This window comes from Rhodnius prolixus, unplaced genomic scaffold, assembly GCF_049639745.1.
Source record: "Rhodnius prolixus isolate KJV_2025 unplaced genomic scaffold, Rpr scaffold_3, whole genome shotgun sequence".
NCBI lineage: Eukaryota > Metazoa > Arthropoda > Insecta > Hemiptera > Reduviidae > Rhodnius > Rhodnius prolixus.
In genome coordinates this window covers 14105135-14124541 of record NW_027411603.1, presented here as the reverse complement: position 1 = coordinate 14124541, position 19407 = coordinate 14105135, and the positions used below count along the sequence as shown (strand labels likewise).

The window sequence follows — 19407 nt, the reverse complement described above, 5'->3', positions numbered from 1 at the left end:
GTGAAGTACTGTTTCTTAGCCAGGACAGTACGAAATTTTGAGACTTTTTTTTAAAAATTTCGAAGAGTATTACTTGGACATTTTTCTCCAAAGTGTGCTAGAATATATGATACCTGTGTTTGGGATAATAGTTTCTGTAAAAACTCGAAAAATTATCATTCTTCATACTTCTTTCCACTTCCATCTTACCTCTCCAATAGGTATTTTCTGCATAAATGGTGTGTATTTAGGAGACTATATCTTAGCACGCTCTAAAAAAAAAAAATGCAGTCTCACTTCTTGGTCATCCCAATCACCTAATTCACCACCTCTCTGCTTTATCCTTTACCTATATTTTCTTTTGACGATGAAATCTCAGTACTAGTCTTGCTATTTTCTCGTAGTGGATGTCAGTAATTAAGTACTGCATTTATTTGCAGGGAGATCATCTCTGCTAGATGACTTCTCACCTCACTCATAATCAATCAGTGTGTACTTGTTGCAGGAGATCTGCTTTAGCCATATGTAAATGGTCAATAAAAGAAATCTGTCTTCAAAGTTAATTTAAGAAAATTGAATAATAATAAATAAGTACTTGTAAAAAATAGATTTATACAAACAGAGTTAGATTAACAGTAGTTTGATAGTTTTGGTTTAATGTTCAGTTTATTGCATGACTTTACAGATTGTAATGTATTATGTTTCCTGAGGACATAATGTACAAAACAAACTAAAAAAATAACATAACTACTAAGCTTTTATAATAATAAACCTATTTTATCTGATGGTAACAAAATTAAGTACTCTATAACAGAACATCTATGAGTGTTCAGTACTGCTAGCTAGTGGCACGTTATTGAACTTCAAATATTGCTTACTTTTTTTTTGTGGGAATTTCATTCTTTTATTCTACTAAACAAAAATTAACTTGTTGCTTGAAAATGTTACAAATAGATACAACAAATATTTGCAATATGTAAAATAATTTAGGAAAAAATATTTGTTATTCTACTAATATTGAGATTACATACTTTTTTCTTATTGTAATAAAATTCTTAGTAAAAATAAAATAAATATATAATGTAAAGTAATATGCAATATTAATTTATAACTTAGTATAAATTGGTATAATTACATTAAAGAGTAGAAAGTTTCATTCACTAGAACTTAAGTATTGCTTTCATCTTGAGCAATAAAATCTTTACAGAATAATTCGATGCTATAGAACATGTTAAGTGACAAAATTACATTCTTAATATAATAATTTTCTTCTTCTTTTTTTTCTCTAGTTTCATTAGTAATTTATTATTTAGCAAAATTTTCTAAATAAAAAAAGAAGAAATTACAATTATATACACTGTTTACATAATTCGGACCACTATACATTCTATACAATTCCTTTCTTATTTTTCATTTAAATAATCCGTTACTACCTTATGATCAAAATCCGAAAGACAGTAAGAAATTAGAAACTTGTCCATTTACAATTTTAAAGAAAAACTATAGTATATATAATAGGAATTTTCATATAAATATTAAATATTGCAACTATGCCCTATAAAATTGGAGGGTATTTATTGAAGGGCCAATGATCATTTCGATTAACATTACCTTATTATATTTAATACAACGAATAATTTCAAGATAATATAATTAATTTTACATTACTTGTTACCGCTGCAACTTTTTTTTATAACATAGTGTAATAAATAGACTATCGAGTAGGGTCTTTCTAAATTTCCATTAATACCAGATAGCTGGCATGGCGTTCTTTGGCTACCGGTTCAAATCTAAGAACATACTTGTTTTGGATCACTCACTTTTCTTTCTAATCTATTCTAAAATTTTAAGGATTGAATTGTCTTCAAAATTAGCTAAGATGTAATAACCAACATTTTAGCTGAGCAACATTTTTTAATGCAGCAGAATTCTTTGGAGTCTATAAAGCACACAAAGTATTCCAATAATTTGGCTAAATGAAAATATGGATTCGGAATAAAACTATTGTCGAAATCGCATCGAAAATGAAGTGCCTCAAAAGATTTAAATCGAGAATGAAACAGGCCAAGCGACCAAACTTTCGCAAAAAAGATTCAACTTTTGCGAAATAGACTTGTGTTGGGTAACCAATGTTGTTGGTAACGCAATTTGACAGTGAACATTTTATGATGCCTAATAACGTGAACAAAATGAAAACATGAATCCATAATACACTTGCTGTGTCGCGGGGAATTTGTCTTATGGCCACTCCTTTAATCGACCTACATATTGTTATTTTACTTTATTTTCAATGTAATGAAGTAAGAAAATAAAAAATAAATTTTTAAAATTGGGTGTTTTTGTCAAATTTGGAGCTCTAGAGGAAAATATTTTTATACTTTTTAAATATTCTATGCAAGAGATATAATTTTGGCACATACGTTTTACTTGATAATATATCCAAAGTATTAAGTAATAACTTTAATTTCCTTCTCAATAAAGTGCTGAAAGCATCGTTTAAAGAAACTCAAAATCCTGAATCGCATCTCACTGGATAGAATACAAGTCCTACTTTTAGCTAAATAGTTGCATGCTTAACTTTGTACAGTTAAAATTATATGCAATTATAGCTGCTGGATATTAAAATTATCGCTCAAAAAAACATACGAGTTTACACTGCTAAGTTAACTGGATAAGCCGGCTGGGGTTCCCAAAAAGGAATACATAAAATCTTATTTTAATGTACTGTATAAACTAGTGAAATTTAGCATTTCTTTTTATTAACTGTACAATTTATATTATAGTCAATTCTTGACGCAATTAATATTAATAAAACAATTAATAAATTGTTTTAAAATAAATTTTTCAAGTCTATCTGTTCCAATATTCCTCAGTCTAAACTATAAGGATGAAATATATTACATTCTAGTTCATCTAATTGCGGCAAAGCTTCTGATTGTTTTATTATTGTAGAATTAGGGACACTCTCCTTAGTTGTGTAAACGATCCAAAACAGATTCCATCTTCTTATAATTAAATTAACCTGCACAAACGATTCATCGTACTATTAGTATCACATAGTATATCTTTTCCTTTTATTAGTAATTAAATTGAAAAAAAAATCAATAAAACAATGGTTGAATAATGAATAAACGTAAGTATTGGTAAAAACCACTAAAAAATATTAATCAGACATATTACCTAAGTTTTTCACATCCCAGACGGTTGTCACAAATCATGCTCGTTGATTAGTAATATACAAACTAAAAGTAATATCTCAATAGGAAAGATTACGTCTTATATGGGCTAATTTTTTGAATTCATATTTCTGGCACTTTCCCTTCCTCGAACGTTTTGTGCAAATCTTCTCTGCTTTCAAGACGAAACATTTAGTCTGTACTAGATTGAAGAAAAGTTTTCCAACCAAATTTGACGCACCGGTGTCAGCCATTTTCAAACAGTTCCTGAACCTAAAACATAATATAAAATAATCATTTTCAATACTAATTTAATAAACGAACTGAGGAAGATTTTAAATTTAAAAGTCATCAATTTTCAATTAATAAAAGACTGGTATTTTTAAAACACCACAAGATTTTGTTTTTATCTTTTCATTCGACTCGCAATTAATTTTTCTTCTCAGTTTTCGCAGGATCATCTAAGTTGACTTTATTTTTTATCTTTTTCTTAGAATTTGCTTTTAATTTTTTCTTTCACTTTTCGCTGTCATAACCTAATTGGTATTAATTAGTTAATGAAAGGGTTTTGGAACTCTCTACCCAGCAGTTTTTGACTACTTTAGTTAATTCAAAAATTCCAACAATAAAGTAAAAAACATCTGGTCGCTAAATAGACACAACCAAATTTCAACAGATTTTTTTTTTTAAATATGCACTAAAAAATTAGCTCCAAAGTTTCCTCCAAAGAAGAAAGTTGGTTGATAAATCTGCAAAGAAGAAAATTTCTAAAATGACTACAATTTTATAAAAACAATAGCCTGGGTTCCAGACTCTTGTAAAGGGTGCAGACTTATAAGTACTTCTTAAAATATTTTGGGTACCGAATGGTTGGAAACCAGTCAATTACTGTTCATTCTATTAACTAGGATGTATCATTAAGAAAAATCTTAGCAATAGAAATGTTATAATAAAGCAGGACAAGTAAAACCTATAAATGAGAACTAGTTTTATTAATTGTAGAAGTAAGCACGTTGAACTAGCCCAGTAATCAACAACCTGCAAAAGAAAAAAATTAGATTAGTGACAGATCAATTAGTTCTTTATTTCCTCGGCTAAAAACATATTAGGTGCAATATGTTACTTTAATGTAGACTAATATAGAATGCAAATATGTTTTGAAACCTTGATATTAAGAATGTAGTACAGTTTAAAATCGTTGTACCTAACTTTTTTAACTGTAAGTTTTTGGTGAGGAGATAAAGCATTCTGTAGAAAACTGATAATAAACAGTTCAGAATCTAAGACCCTAAATCATTTTGTAATGTGTTTTATAAATATTTATGGCTAGTAATGATTTAATACATTTATTTCCTCTATGTGAAAAGTTTTTTTTTTTCTGAACGTGAAAATGAGCATGGAGAAGTACACTAATTATATCGCATTCCAAAGTGAGCTGCATTCTTTTGAAAAATATAAAACAAAACCTACATTTTTTGAGATAGTAAAAGTGTATATCACTAATTATTTATTTTACTTTACTTTATGATTAATTAATCAATTTTATTAAATTTCAAATTAATCTTTCGTATGCACATGTTTATTTTCAAAATTAATAGAAAACGCAAACTAAAGAATTACCTTGTGTCTGCCAAATTATACTTTTAGTACAACTCTGTGCTTTATCATACTCTTTTAAATTCTTTCTAAAATTTATGATTTCCAAACAATTTTTAAGAAAATCATGGCCTGTAATAGAAACATTTTACTCTTTTTACGTAAAAAATTATCAAAAGAGGGCAGCGTTCTTTTTGACTTTTAGCCTAAAAATTGATTAAAATTCACATCAATATATCTAAATAGCTTAAAAAAAGGTTGAATTAAATAAAACAATGAATTGAATTACTACAATTTACAATTATGTATTAATTGTATAAAAAAAATTGATAAAAACAAGAAAATAAAACGTAAACAAAAAAGACTTCCTACCCACTTCTATATCCTGATACAAAACTTCAAATTTCAACATTATTTAAGGTCATAAAATGTATTTTTTGTTAGCAGAGTACTCTGGTGGCGATTTTTATAAACCAATGTAATTATGTAACAATAACCTTTTTCTTGTTATCAATATTCAGTTGGTATTTTATGCAGAAGAAATAGGTTGGGTTAATAGATTCTATAATTTTATGGTTTTGATTTTCGGATAGGATGATAGCAAATCAACATTATACCAGTGTGATTCATCAGATGAATATTTCACTTGGAAAGCTTTGGCAATGATGATGAGATATGTCATCGGTAAAACTTTCCTTGAAAAAAAGGTTTTATTACTATTATTATTTTTTACTTGCTAATTAGACGTATGGATATACGTCCATAAGGGCATATAAGAGACAAAAACCGCTGATTCTAAAGGATTTGTGGATTTTAACACTAACTTCCCTTAGGTGCTGAATTTTCTTAGACCGCTTCGGTGCATGTTAATTAGTACCATTATATTTTATTAATAATATTATCAAAGATTCACCTACAATGCCCTAATAATGGTGTATTCAGTGGTTGATATCACGAAGTAGTTTGTGACAGGGAAATCCGTCGTAATTTTCAGTGTTGTGTGTTACGGGGAAATGAGCCACATTTCATTCTGTTGCTCAGGTTCCAAGAGATTGAGGCACTCCAAAAATAATATAATACGTATACGTAAGTATATTATAAATATATATAATGTTTATAAGTATACTAAATTACTCGCACACTTGTAAAATTAGTTGATTTGTCCCAGACCAATTTATCAGGCCATTCTTCAATCGTTTGAGGTCAGCCTTCTTTAGATGAAATTATTTTTTTAGTACCTTTGGGAAAGAAGGAGTTATTTATTTTTATTACATGTCTGATTGTCTACAATATTTAGATTACGAAGATCGCCACTTCACTGCCTGAGGATTAGCAAATAAGATTAGTAGGAAGATTTGTAAAAAATGGAAGGATTCTCGTACCAGACCTAGATGAGTTGTGACGTCTCTTTTGGCAGCAGTTTCCTGGCCTCACCTTTTGATCTAATAATTTCTTTTAACAGTAATGTACACTATTCTCTAACAAAGAAGCATTTATTTTTTTGGATTAAAATGTGCGTAATATTCTTCTAGATTGAGTGCCTTGAGAATGGTTCGTGTTGAACTCAGAAACAAGTGTTCTGGTTTTCGATTTTATTCTCATATCCTTTCTTATGCATTGAAATCAGCCCTTGATATTAAAGTGTATATATATAAATAATTCTCAGTTACAATTGGTAATTGTTCAGATATTAAATGATGAAGAGTTTTTTGGTCGCAGCTTGAAAAACCTTAAAAAAAAAAAAATTACTCTTCCTTTTAGATTCTGATTTAATTGGCATCATTCATGAAGATCTTGAGTGAGTTTCTGCTGTCTGTGGTTAACATCTGAAGACAGCAGCTTCACATTCAGAAGTACCTGTTAAAGGACACTAATGGAATCAGAAAAAAACAATAATTTTTTAAATAATGTACGTATCTGCTTATTTCTTGTGAGTCCTGTTTTATTATTATTATTGTATTTTTAGAGGATTTCGCCATTTAAGTCTCACTATTGATCTGTGGATGAGTTGATTGCAAACTGACTATTCCAGTCTAATCGATCCATAGTAGCATGTTTTGCTTGGGAATTTACCGTTATAAGGGAAGAAATATTTTAATGTAATAACTTTTCTTAAAAAAAAGAAGGTTTATTCAATAGCAAGTAGAATTTAGTATTCCACATTTTTTTTGTTTTGTTTGGTACGAGAGGAGTGAAGATGGAGTGGCTGTAAGATCCTAATCTGCTGCTCATAAATGATGGGAGTATTTTAACACAAACTTCCTGGAAGTGTCAAATATTTGTTTTCTTTTTTAGCTTCAGTCCGCGTTTGTGTATAGAATGATTTTTTCAAGGAAAAAAGTATTAATACATTTTTACGGAGCACTTACTATTTATTCGCAAGGTGGAAATAATATCAGATCGATCATATTAGAATGGTTTAAGTGGGTAAGAAATTTTTATTTTAATAAATATGTGCCCTGATTATCCCTTATTGGTTAAACCTGCAAGAAAAATAACTGTCTCTTGCAGTAGTAGAGTGAGAAAAAGTAAAAAGATACTGTTTCTATGGAATGAACAACAAGAGTTCATTTCTAGCTGCGTTTGTTTATAAATAAGTTGAAACTTCATTTTGTACAATAATATGATACAGTCATTACTTTAGATGTTAGCTATAAATATTACAAGAAAGTAGAATGGTTTCTTTCACATGTCTAGACTCTTAAACGATAACAATCTTTTGCCAAATAAGGAAACAAATATATGCTGAGAAGTGTGTCAACTTGTACTTAATCGTTTACTCTAACTATCTTGAACTAGCCTTTGACGCAGGTGGTAAAAAGGAAAGTTAATATCAATGATATCAATTTTTTTGAAGAAGAAGATAAAATTTAAGACAAGTAAACCAGTAACAATGTAAAGTCTTAAATAGGTACAGCTGTAGTACACAACTGATAAGCATTTTATGAGGTTCCTTTGCACGCAGATATAGAACAATAATGCACAGTGTAGTGTGTTCTAAAGGTGAGAAAGGAAGCTCTAACAATCAAAGTCTTTTAGCGTAGGGTGAAGAGAACATAAAATATTTATCGCACAACCTATATTTATCGTTTATGCAAGACATGCAATAAAAGATGGTAGAGTGTTCAAATACCAGCTTGATTGATCTAATAGCGGAGAACAATACATTCTAAAAGTGGATCTACGTACAAAGATTTGAGTAATTATAGGAACTGATAGACTATGGGTGTTATTAAATAACTTCTTTGTATCGGTCCGCGACTAGCTGATGGCAATAATGATAATAATAAAAAATAATGTAAAACATAATTTTACTAATTTCAAACTAATTTGCGATGAAAGGAGAGCCTTCCTACAGTTACAGTAACTAAACAACTTCGTCTTTTAAAATCGAAATATTTTATTGAAAAATACATTGACTAAAACATAGTGGTATTTAACTTAGTTATTTGTTTCAGTTTACAACTTCTCTTTGGGAATATGAAGTGAAAAAGTAAGCAGCCTCACTTGACTTCACTCGAATTGACAAAAATGAACAGTTACATCTTTTTTCTATGGTAGTTTGTGATGTATTTTATCGTTTCATGGTTATAATCACAATGCTAACTCTGGACAAGTCTGATCAACTTTCTTCTTAAGTTGTTGTCAAATATGGAGTTCTAATCAGAGATGCTCCAAACATTCATGTTTTAATATTAGCCCATAAACTTTGGTATGTTATTTTTTCACAGATTGGAGTATTTATCACAAACTATTCCAAGAAAACAACTGGATCTTGAATATTTCATAATTCATCTGTAGGACTCGTACCAGTTCTGAAAAGTGCTTATTTTTGTGCATTAAAAAAAATTAATCTTATATTTGTCACCGCTAATTTTAGTTAACAACTGATAGTACTACCAAAACGTATATAAACGCTCTAGAATCTAGAGTCTAGATGATTGATAATTATTATAATGATAATTAATGATGAAAATTGGAAAGAATTGACTAAGATGAGGAGTAAACCGAGAACTAGGTTACTTAAACATTTTGGTTGGTATTAAGAGAGATTAGAGTAACAATACGAAAACTGTAAATTTTAAATTTACAGTTTTACTTTTCTAAGGTTAATTCAAATTACTACTTGATGGAAAATGAGTTCATACAAAACAATTAGGTGTGCCAAATTTCAAACTTGACATTACCAACGTCTAAAAAACTTAACCTAAGAAAACGGGATTAAGAAAGAAATACGGTTCCAAAATTAGGTAGCTAAACTATACGATCGAATGTCTAAAACTTGTCTTTAGTCTTATATTTTGGTAATAAGTATTACCAAAAGTGCTTCTTAATCAGATTGAATGCATGACAATGCAAAGAAAGCCTGTCATGCGGGTTTTAAGCTTAGATTTTATTTTTCTAGGAGCCTTTTTTTTTAAAGTTCACTGTCAGATGATTGGTATTGTCCGTGACGAGAGAACCTCCCAGAGACTAGCAATGCATTGAAGAAGGCTTAACTTAAAAAAAGATTTTGTGGGATTGGTCGTGATTGGCACTTCTTAAAGTGCCATTTTAATATCACGCAATGCCAATCATATGAAAGAAACACAAAGAAAACTGCGGATGATTCAGAGACTTCCCTTCTTTAATCACTTTGTTTAAATAGTTTAATAATTTTGAAAAGTGTTGCTACGGCAATACGTTTTTTTTTTTTTTTTTTTTTTTTTTTTTTATTTATTGGTAAAGTTACACCAGCGCTAGACACGCTATTAGTAACAATGACAATAACTGACATCGAACTAACTAATTGAGGGGAGAAGCTACCCAGCGATAACACTCCCTAAGTCATCTCTAGGATTAGCTACTCTCCTCAGAAGAGAGGAAATCGCGAGGCCACTGGCGTTTCAGTCGTCTGGGAGGATGATCTGGATGGTGATGTGATGATAAGTGGCGGACAAGAGGATTGGAATGAGAGTGCAAGTTCTGATGAAAGTTTTTATAGCGAGTTCGTGCAACCTGACCAACAAACGGAATTTCCAGGTCTGTGTGGATGGTTAGATTTGAAACATAAAATGGAGCGTTAACGATAGTGCGGAGAATTTTAGACTGGAGAGATTGAATTCGTTGAATATTGGAGCGTTTCGTTGAACCCCACAGTTCAATACCGTACGTCCAGGCGGGTTTTAGTATGGAATTGTAAATCAGTCGTTTGTTGTTAAGTGAAAGTTTTGAACGTTGGTCTAGTAGTCTTTTAAGTAGTCGATAACGCCTGTTAACTTCAGTTCGTTTACGTCGTGTATGCGGGTTCCAAGTCAGTCTTTTGTCTAAATAAAGCCCAAGATAACGGACAACATTGGCAGGAGGAATTGGAATTGAGTCATAGAAGATCGGAGGAAGAGTGATGCGGCGGAGAGTAAAAGTAATATTTTGAGATTTTGTTTCATTTAACTTGATTTTCCATTTTTTAAACCATTCCTCAAGAGAAAAGAGATGAGTTTGAAGGTTTCTGTGTGAAGTTACCGGATCAATGTGAGGAGAAAGTATCGCGGTATCATCTGCATAAGTTAGAAGGACAGTTTCAGGATGGATTGGTATGTCTGCAGTGTATATAACATATAGGATAGGTCCTAAGATGCTTCCTTGAGGAACACCCGCTTCAATACGATGTTTAGCTGAAAACGATGTCCCGATTTGGATTTGAAAATGACTATCAGACAAATAGGACTTCAAGATGAGGAAGTGAGTGAACGGAAGAATGCCCTTGAGTTTCCAGAGCAAGCCCGGGTGCCATACTCGATCGAAGGCTTGCTTCACATCGAGAAAGACACCCGAGCAACACTCTTTCTTCTCAAGGGAGGATGAAATCGTGTCTACCACTCGATGGCACTGTTGTACAGTAGAGTGTTGTCGTCTAAATCCAAACTGATGGTCTGGAATTATATTAGAGGATTCGAGTATGGGAAGAATTTGTTTTAAAAGAAGTTTCTCAAGAATTTTGCCAAGAATTGGCAGTAGACTAATTGGTCGGTAAGAAGAAGAAAGATGAAGTGGCTGGTTAGGTTTAGGAATAGGGTAAATTAAGGAGGATTTCCATAGAATCGGGAAGTAAGTTGTTCTTAGTACTGAATTGTAGATAGTAGTTAAGAGGACTATTGCTTTTTTGGGAAGATGTCGAAGAATTTTAGCAGTTATGAGATCAGGGCCCGGAGCTTTCTTAAGAGAGAGATGTTTAATAATAAATAGAATGTCAGAAGGAGTGAAATGTTTTGGTGGTAAGGAGAGAGGAAGAGGTAGGTCAAGATCTGATCGTAAGGATTCGTGAAATGAAGTATTGATCATATCTTGATGAGGGGTAAAAACTGAGGAAAAATGAGAGGCAAACAAGGAAGCTTTGTCTTCGTCAGATGCAGCCCAAGAGCCGTCAACACGACGGAGAGGTGTTGGAATGGTTTTGTAAGACAAGATTTTCTTAGTAGCAGTCCAAAGCGAGTTGTCTTCCGTAGTTAGTGTTAGTGTGTAGTCTTGGAAACGTTCATCCTTCAACTGTTTAAGTTCAGTTTTAAGTTGGTGCGTTAGCCTATTGTAGAGTCGTCTATCAGATGGGTAGCGAGTTCGTTGCCACTTAGCTCTTGCACGTCGTTTATCCATAATAAGAGTCCGTATAAACAAAGGGATATTGGATGTGCGAGTTCGTTGTTGGTTAGTGTGGTGTAAAGTTGATTGTCTCATAGATTCTTGTATAGTTTTAGTAAATTGTTCTACCGCATTGTCAATATCTTCTTTTGATTTAAGAGGAATACGTAAGTCTATGTTACTTTCTATTTCAAATTGGAATTTTTCCCAATCTACGGGGCCAGTGATGAGAGATGGTTTGGAAGGTCTGTGGACGGGACAAGTGTTGAGAGTAATTAAAACAGGGCTATGGTCTGAAGAAAGTTCTGTCAAGGTCGAAACTTCAAAGTAGTGAGTTACCTGAGAAAGTATGAAGAAGTCAAGAATGTCAGGGAGTTTGGATAAGGATGTGGGCCAGTAGGTAGGCTGGTTAGGTGAAACAATGTTGTAGTTTTTTGAAATAAGGACATTCATGAGTGTACGCCCGCGAGGGTTAGTCGTGCGACATCCCCATTGTTGGTTTTTCGCGTTATAGTCTCCTCCTGCAAGAAATTTAGTTCCGAGAGAATTAAAGTAGGAGATAAATTGTAGCTCAGAAACAGATTTATTCGGTGGACAGTACACTGCAGCAAGATTAATTTTATGTGGATGAGCGAATAAGGAGATTGCAGAGGATTGAAGATAGTCTGTAGCAGATGAAGGGAGAGCATTATGAAGTAAGGAGTTTCTGACCAATATTGCCGCGCCACCGTGAGCAGTATCATCAGGATGATCAGTCCTGTATGTCTGATAGTCTGAAATGTAAAAGTGTGATCTACTTGTAAAGTGTGTTTCCGTCAGTAGGGCCACGTCAATACGTTTGTTATGTAGCAAAGTATTAAGTTCGTCTCTGTGGGAGTTCAACCCGTTCGCATTCCAGAGAAGGATGGTTAAAGAATGTTGTGTTGGAGAGATCATGGTTTTATGCCTGGAAGGAGGTGAGTAATAAGAGTGTTTAAGAGACTGATGAGAGGAGTGAGGAGGGTTTCAAATCTTTGGAAAAAGGAGTTCAGTACTGAGGTTATATCCGGTTGTGCAGGTGCAGGTGATTGAGGATGATGTGCAGAAGATTGAGGAGAATGATGTGCAGGATGTGTAGATGATTGAGGAGAATGATGTGCAGATGGTTGATGAGAATGATATGAAGGATGTGACCTCGCGATTTCTGAATAAGAGAGCCTAGCAGTGGAAGTTCCATTGTAGTAAGGTTGTTGTGGTTGCTGCTGCGGAGGTTGTTGCTGTTGCGGAGTTGATGGAAAAACTGGAAAGTCTCTTCGAGAAGAGACTTGAGGAGGTTGCGTCCTAACAGCTGCTCCTTGGCCTCGAAGTTGCATTCGTTCTCGACGGATCCTTTGTAATTCCTTGTGAACTTCGCATCCACGGTAGCTGGCAAAGTGCTGTTTATGGCAGAGTGCACAGGTAGGCGGAGTTTCTGTGTTTTTGTTGCAGTTTTCCCCGAAATGGGGCCCTGCGCATTTGACGCATCTTGGAGAGACATGACAGTATGTGCGGGTGTGCCCGTATTGTTGGCACCTCTTGCACTGGGCAATTTCCTTTGTTTTATAGGGCTCCTCCACCCGGACAATTGTGTTGAGTATCTTGGTGAGGTTAAAAATGTTTTTGTTGTTGTTGTCAGGTTCTAGATCTATGAAGAATAGAGGAAGAGGAGTCTTCTCGATCGGGCGCCTTACGTTGCTAACATTTCGTACTCTGAACCCTTTAGACTGTATTTCCGCTTTGATCTCTTCAGGCGGTATGGAGTGATGTAAATGGCGCAGAACGACTCTAAAGGCTTTGTCTTTTTTTAGTTGGTATGTGTGGTATTCAATATTTTTTTCGTGCAGGTACCGAATTGTTGCCCTGTATGTTGCAATGGTGTTGGCTGAAACCAGAATATTGTCACTGCGTGCTTTACAAGAGTAATTCTCTGCTCCAAGGAGTTGTCTGAGTTCGTTGTTGAGCGTTATATAGTTGGAGACTTTGTACAAATAGATAGGAGGCGGTTTGTGCTCGGGTTGGTCATTGACTTCTGGCAGTATATTAAATTTATTGTGCGTCGCAAAATCTGATACAAACTGCACCTGTTGTGGAGGTGCTGATGAGGTTGTTTCCGGTAAGTTATGCATAAAAGTTGTTTGGTTTTGTTGCGGAATCTGAGAAAGTCCAGAATTTGCTTGTCGTGTTAAAGGAGGTGAAGTGACCTGAGGGATTTTATTTCTTTTTCTTTTTATCTGGAGAAAGGTTAAGAGTGTTTGAAGTTCTTTTGGATCGGTTTAATGATGAAGTAGTAGATTCGCTACCAGAGATGGATCCTCCAATGTCGGTCTCGCTTAGATCCATGTCTAAGCCGCCGAGGAGGTTAATATTTGTATTTTTCCTTTTCTCTTTGTTTTTGTTAGTAATAAATAAATAATTAGGTTATATCACTTACAGTTGTAATTTGTTTTGTAACTTCTTTCCTTAAATTAAGATGGGAAAGGGTGAATTTATTTAATAATTAAAAAACCACTTTCAAATTATTATTTAATGACAAAGTTGGTCATTAAAAGTCTTTATAAACTAATAAAATTGTTCTTTAAACACACACCAAAATTTCTAGCAAGTTGTTTACACAAAAGTTCAACAGCTGATTCCCACGGCAATACGTAATAAAATACTTTGAATCTTTTACAATTTTTCTACACTGGGTGAAAATATAATTTGTCTGAAAAGGAACTGTAGAAAAAAATCCAACTAAAATCAAATTATAAGGCTGCCGTGTAGTTGTTCAAATTACATTAAGAGACAAAAACTACGTTAGTCACAGTAATGCAAAACAAATGTACTAGATTAATAAGAAGTTTAAGGGTGTAGGTCAAAACCCGTGGTACATTGGGGATGCTGGGTTAATTGTGTTCAGCACAAGAATGTTTTCAGAAGAAAGCGCATGCGTAAACTAATAGCACAAGTAATGATAGCGTGAATCGTCCATCACACGAGTGTGTTGCAATGTGCCGGAGTCTGCTGCGCTACATTTATTTCGTCTTTATCAATGTGACTTCCACTCGGCCAGACAATCCAGAAACATTTCACAAGGGGGCCATCTCTCTCCTCTAATATACAATTTAATACCGAGACTGCTGCACTATTAGCGCAACTGTTATCTTCTTGATTCTACTAGTTTTTGCTACTCACCAGAGGATTTTGGAATTAAGATCATCCTTAAAGAGGATATCTGGTTCACTTTCGCTATTTCTCATGCAGGGCCCATTTATAGTATACTCATGGAAGCTTAGTGCCTAAATTGCCAGTAAGGATGGAATCAGTTGTTCTCTAGCAAACGCAGTCCAGAAATTTAAGGCAATATTATTTATTACAGTTAAACTTTATTTTTCTTTTTTATTTTTTTGTTGTCGCATTTGAAGTAAAAGTCTTTGAAATCAAAGTCAGGAATTCCGAAATAAGGAGTAAGGAATAAGTTCCAAAAGAAAACATTAAATAAATAGCTAGTATGTACCCGAAGTTTACTGATGAAAATATATGTATAAAATTAATTCAAATAAATTTTGTATGGTTTGTAATGGAGGTCAGCGTGAGAATATCCTTCTTTTGTTTTTAGAATGTCCTGCGTATAGCGTTTATAGGCAAAGTTTGAACATTGACAACAATAATTTAGCCAGGGAAATGAAAAAATTAGCTAATGATTTTTCTCATAGAAACATTTATAGAGTATACAATTATGTTGAAAATATATTGATATGGTTGTTTCTGTTAATTGAGTAATGTTTATTTGTATTGAATTGTACGTAAGATCGTTATTATTTTGTTTGTATTCTTTTCTCTTTTTTACTTTGATTCATTTGTCCCAAGTTGGATGTGTTATTGTTATGTATATGTGATAGATAGTGATAAGGATAAAACCAACTCCTTTTGTTACAGGTTTTGAACCTAAAAACAAATAAAATAAAATTTCAAGTTTCAACTAAGTAGCTAGTCTGAAGAAAAATGTTCAAAATGATGGCTAATTTGGAAGAAAACTTACCCTGAAAATATTATGGAAAAAAAAAATGAATCATAATTTAGCACACCCAAGTTTTTTGGAGATATGAAAACCTTTTATTTTCTGGTTAGTTTTTCTTAATTTTTTATTTTAACATTTATTTTGCAGAATTTTCGACCTTAATCGGGTCGGATCACAATCAGGGCTATGAACACCCCTGACTTACTTAAACAGATGGGACAGAAGACACACTAAACCCCTACCGAAAATTAACAATATCATAATTGCCGTTAGCATAAGTCCTGAAGATGACCTGGTTGGTCCCTAGGTGAAAAGCTTGGCAAAAATATATTCCTTCTCCCCTCTGAATTAACTTATTAATTTATTTTTGTAACTTAAAGGGCATCAAATATACATATTTCAAGTTACAAAAATATTACGTATTTTTTTTACGTATTATGTAAAAAAATACGTACACGTATGTATGTATTTCAGTTAAAAATGTGCATCTTTCTCTTGAATCAAGATTTCCACTGCAAAAATGTTTTCATACAGTCATAGAAAAATTTCTGAAAACCATGGTTCAGCGCTCTATGATTCTATAAAACTAAACTTAAAAAAATCTGTAAAGAAAACATTCTTTCTCTTAAGATAGTGGAAGTGAAAAAAAGGTATTCTTAACTTTCCATCGAATTCGACAAAGTTTTGAATAAATATGATTATTCACAAATTTTGATTCAATGAAGATTTCTAATATTTCTCCCAAAGCATTTCTGTAGACAATGGTTATAGGAGACCATGTTTTGTCTTATCTGCAGGGAGCCCTTTACTGATGTACTTGCCTTTACCCTCTGTGTGTTAAACCGATCTGTCGATGGTTGTAGGTCAATCGACCGGAAAGATATCCGAGTTCCTGGTGTTAGAGATGTATGCTGTTTGTAGTTTTTGCCAAGGAGGCTGTCCAACTGATTTGAAAGGCACTCCTCTATAACACATTCATCCCGCAACCAGGTATCATCTGTCTCCGACCAGATAGCCCCCGTCAATGGCTTTTTACAGCGTTCATCCTGATAGTTGTTTATTTCTTACATTAATGATCATTATACATTAACAAAGACAGTAGTCTTACTTTCATTATTTTCAAGAGCACTCTACATTGATTTTTTTCTGGATTATTTTTTCAGCCAATTTGAAGAAAATGTGATCCTATTTGAATTTTACCCTAAAATTAAATACAGTTACTTTACACGAGAGGTGTTACTATCAATTCAGTATTGCAGAAGCAAGGCGATTTTTTAAATTTCTTCATATCAGTTATTTAGAAAGAGATTGTACTCTTCAGATTTCTGTTTACTCGATAAACAATTCTTATCGGTAAATTATGTAATGATAAAAAAAAAAATAGAGTTACTGTTAAAAATGTATGCATTTTTTGTTTAGCTCAATTAATAGCTTATTCATTTATTTTTATTTTTAATTTATTCTTTGTTTTATTTTTTTAAAGAGAACATATCTTATTTGAAAACTCAGGTAACTTTAAATTAACGTGTTTTGCTTTTTTTTACATAAAAGAAAGTACTGCAATAAAGTATTTTTTTATTTTCCCTTTATTTTGTTTTCTCCTGTGGACGACTCAAAACGTGGTTTCCATAAATTTCTAGGCTACATTTGTGATTTTTCAGTGGAATAAGTGATTAGCATATCTCAAATACCAAGATTAGTTCAGTTAGGTCACAGAAAGCCCAAATTGTTTACAGTTTTCTAATTAATTTTTAAACACCAGAGAATAAATACCGTAAATACTTTTTATCATTACTCAATAAATGGTATAACATGTTTGAGTAAAACACAATTTCATAGAAATTCAAATCATTTAGAAAGAATTCCTCAGCTTTTGAATGTCCAGTTCAACTCCTTTACGCAAAGACCAAACAAAACATTTAAAAACATCATTGACAAAACTCTAAATTCCTGTAAAAAATTATTTAACATTACTACACTTTATATAGCGAAGCCGTACTTATAAGGGACTTTAAGAGAATTAAAAAGAAAATTCATAATTCAATAGAGTACAACTCAAACATAAACTGGATACTGAGACCCCGTAGTGATATGATTGGCTTCGGTTGTTGATTCCCTATTTTTTTTTTGAAGCCTGGACTTCAAAGAAAGGCTTCACTTCCCCAAACAAACAACAAACACCTACTCTCTCTATAGAGCCAAGGGATATCTTCACCTCTTACATATGGTGCGCAAGAATGAAACAACAACATTGGAGCTGAAGGCCGCTGCTCTCGAAACGATACATACTCGTTTCCCAACACCACCCTGGAAGCACGTTTATACTGATGGCTCTGCCTTGGATGCACGTGGGAATGCTGGCGCAGGTGTTTTTACTTCTGACTTCCAGATCGCCGAACCGGTGGGACGTTTTTGTTCTAATTTTGACGGAGAAGTAAAAGCTGTTCTATTAGCACTAAGAACGCTCCAAAATGAGGCAGTAAAGAAAGCAGTTTTGTCCGTTGACTCACAAGCAGCCATTCAGGCTTTAACCAGCCTTGTGAGTAGTGAGTCGTACGATGTTTTAGAAGCACAAATGCTTATAGGAGAACTTTTGTCCTTGGGTTGGGAAATATGCTTGCAGTGGATACCCAGCCATTGTGGTATCCAGGGTAACGAAGAAGCAGACCGTCTTGCAAAAACTGGATCGCTAAAAGATCAACCGCAAGCTCCCCTGGATTACGCGACAACGAAAAGACTCCTACGTCATAAATTTAACTCCGAGGCGATAGAGAGTAGAAACAGGCAGAAGGGAAAAAGTGGAGGGTTCTGCTTGAACAGGGAGGACGAATTCCCCATAACCTCCCCAGAAACGAATTAGTTGCCTGTTTCAGACTAGCCACTGGACACGATTACCTGCAGGCTCATCTTGCCCGAATTGGAGTCGTGAACAGCCCTACCTGTGTGTTGTGTGGCGTTGGGAGCATGACTGGCTCTCACCTAGATGAGTGCCAAGCTCTTTTAGACATTCAACAACTGCCAATTAGGCAGACTGATAACTATAAGTATCAATCTATTTTATATTGTACTGCTCGAAGTCGAATGGCTGAACGCCAATCATGACTTGGCATTGGAAAAAAAAAGAAAAAAAGGTTGTTGATTCCCTATCACTGGAGCATATGGGATTTATTTCTATGCCAATACGTGCAAAATGGTGAGGTGAGTAATTGTGGTTAAATCTCAGTCTGCTCATGGTACAGTAAAATCCTATGTTTTCCGAAAACGTTGCAAACCATGGTTTAACTGGTATAGAGAGGATTGTATTGAGGAGTAGAATTTTCCTTTAAGTGACCATTTTCTGTAACAGATTTGTTTTTGTAAGTTTTTTTTCTAGATCTGAAGGAGTTAGAGGCTCTGTAGTTGTTTCTTGGAGACAACTCCAAGTGTGCTCACACCCACACCAGATACACTAATCTACCGATAGAATTTATTTAATGTAGAAGAGATAACGTGTCAAGGATCAAAAAGGAAGGGTCACTACCGGGTTGTTTTAATTTTTTACATACATACTATTGATCATAATGACAGAGTGCTGGATATTTGCTGACAAGATGTGGGCTACGCATTTATCAATGGCTGTGAGTTCGGCTGTAAGTATTGAAGATAAGTTGTGAGCTTGAATTGAAAACAGGTGTCAGATTGGGAATCATAAACGGAACACCCATCACCTTCCTGATTTTTAGAACCGTCCGTATAGAAGTAATTGAATTGAGGAAATATGGTAAGCGTAGGTAGGAAGTTGTGATTATTTACAGAATTAGAAAGGTTTGGTTCGTATTGGTGAAGATATAAGAACTATAGTTTGAAGTGAGAATAGAGTAATCAAAGCAGTATCTTGGAAGGAGGGGAAGTTGATGTAATGAGGATGAGAACCTCAACTCAAATTGGAGCTTTCTTCCTGACCCGATATTTCTGCTAAACTCTAGTTTAACAGAAATATCGGGCAAAAATACATATTTTCCGAATAGTTGGATGGTTATGGTT

At 33.6% G+C, this 19407-nt stretch overlaps 1 protein-coding gene and 1 long non-coding RNA gene across 4 annotated transcripts in view; both read right to left on the bottom strand.

Annotated features, from left to right (window-relative positions):
• Positions 1-571: 571 nt before the first annotated feature.
• The window catches only part of LOC141453628 (uncharacterized), a 95326-nt gene continuing 76490 nt past the window's right edge, over positions 572-19407 (bottom strand). For all 3 annotated transcript variants that reach the window (XM_074127069.1, XM_074127074.1, XM_074127073.1), the window contains 2 exons: positions 3160-3428; positions 572-3001 (listed from right to left, as the gene is read on the bottom strand). In XM_074127069.1, the coding sequence (XP_073983170.1) occupies positions 3236-3428 (193 nt within the window). In that variant the 3' untranslated portion in view covers positions 572-3001; positions 3160-3235. The remainder of the gene's footprint in view (positions 3002-3159; positions 3429-19407) is intronic.
• Positions 8484-15304, bottom strand: LOC141453631 (uncharacterized). The gene is made up of 2 exons (XR_012458101.1): positions 13816-15304; positions 8484-8566 (listed from the first exon to the last, which is right to left on the bottom strand). It is a non-coding gene; the product is annotated as an uncharacterized lncRNA (long non-coding RNA).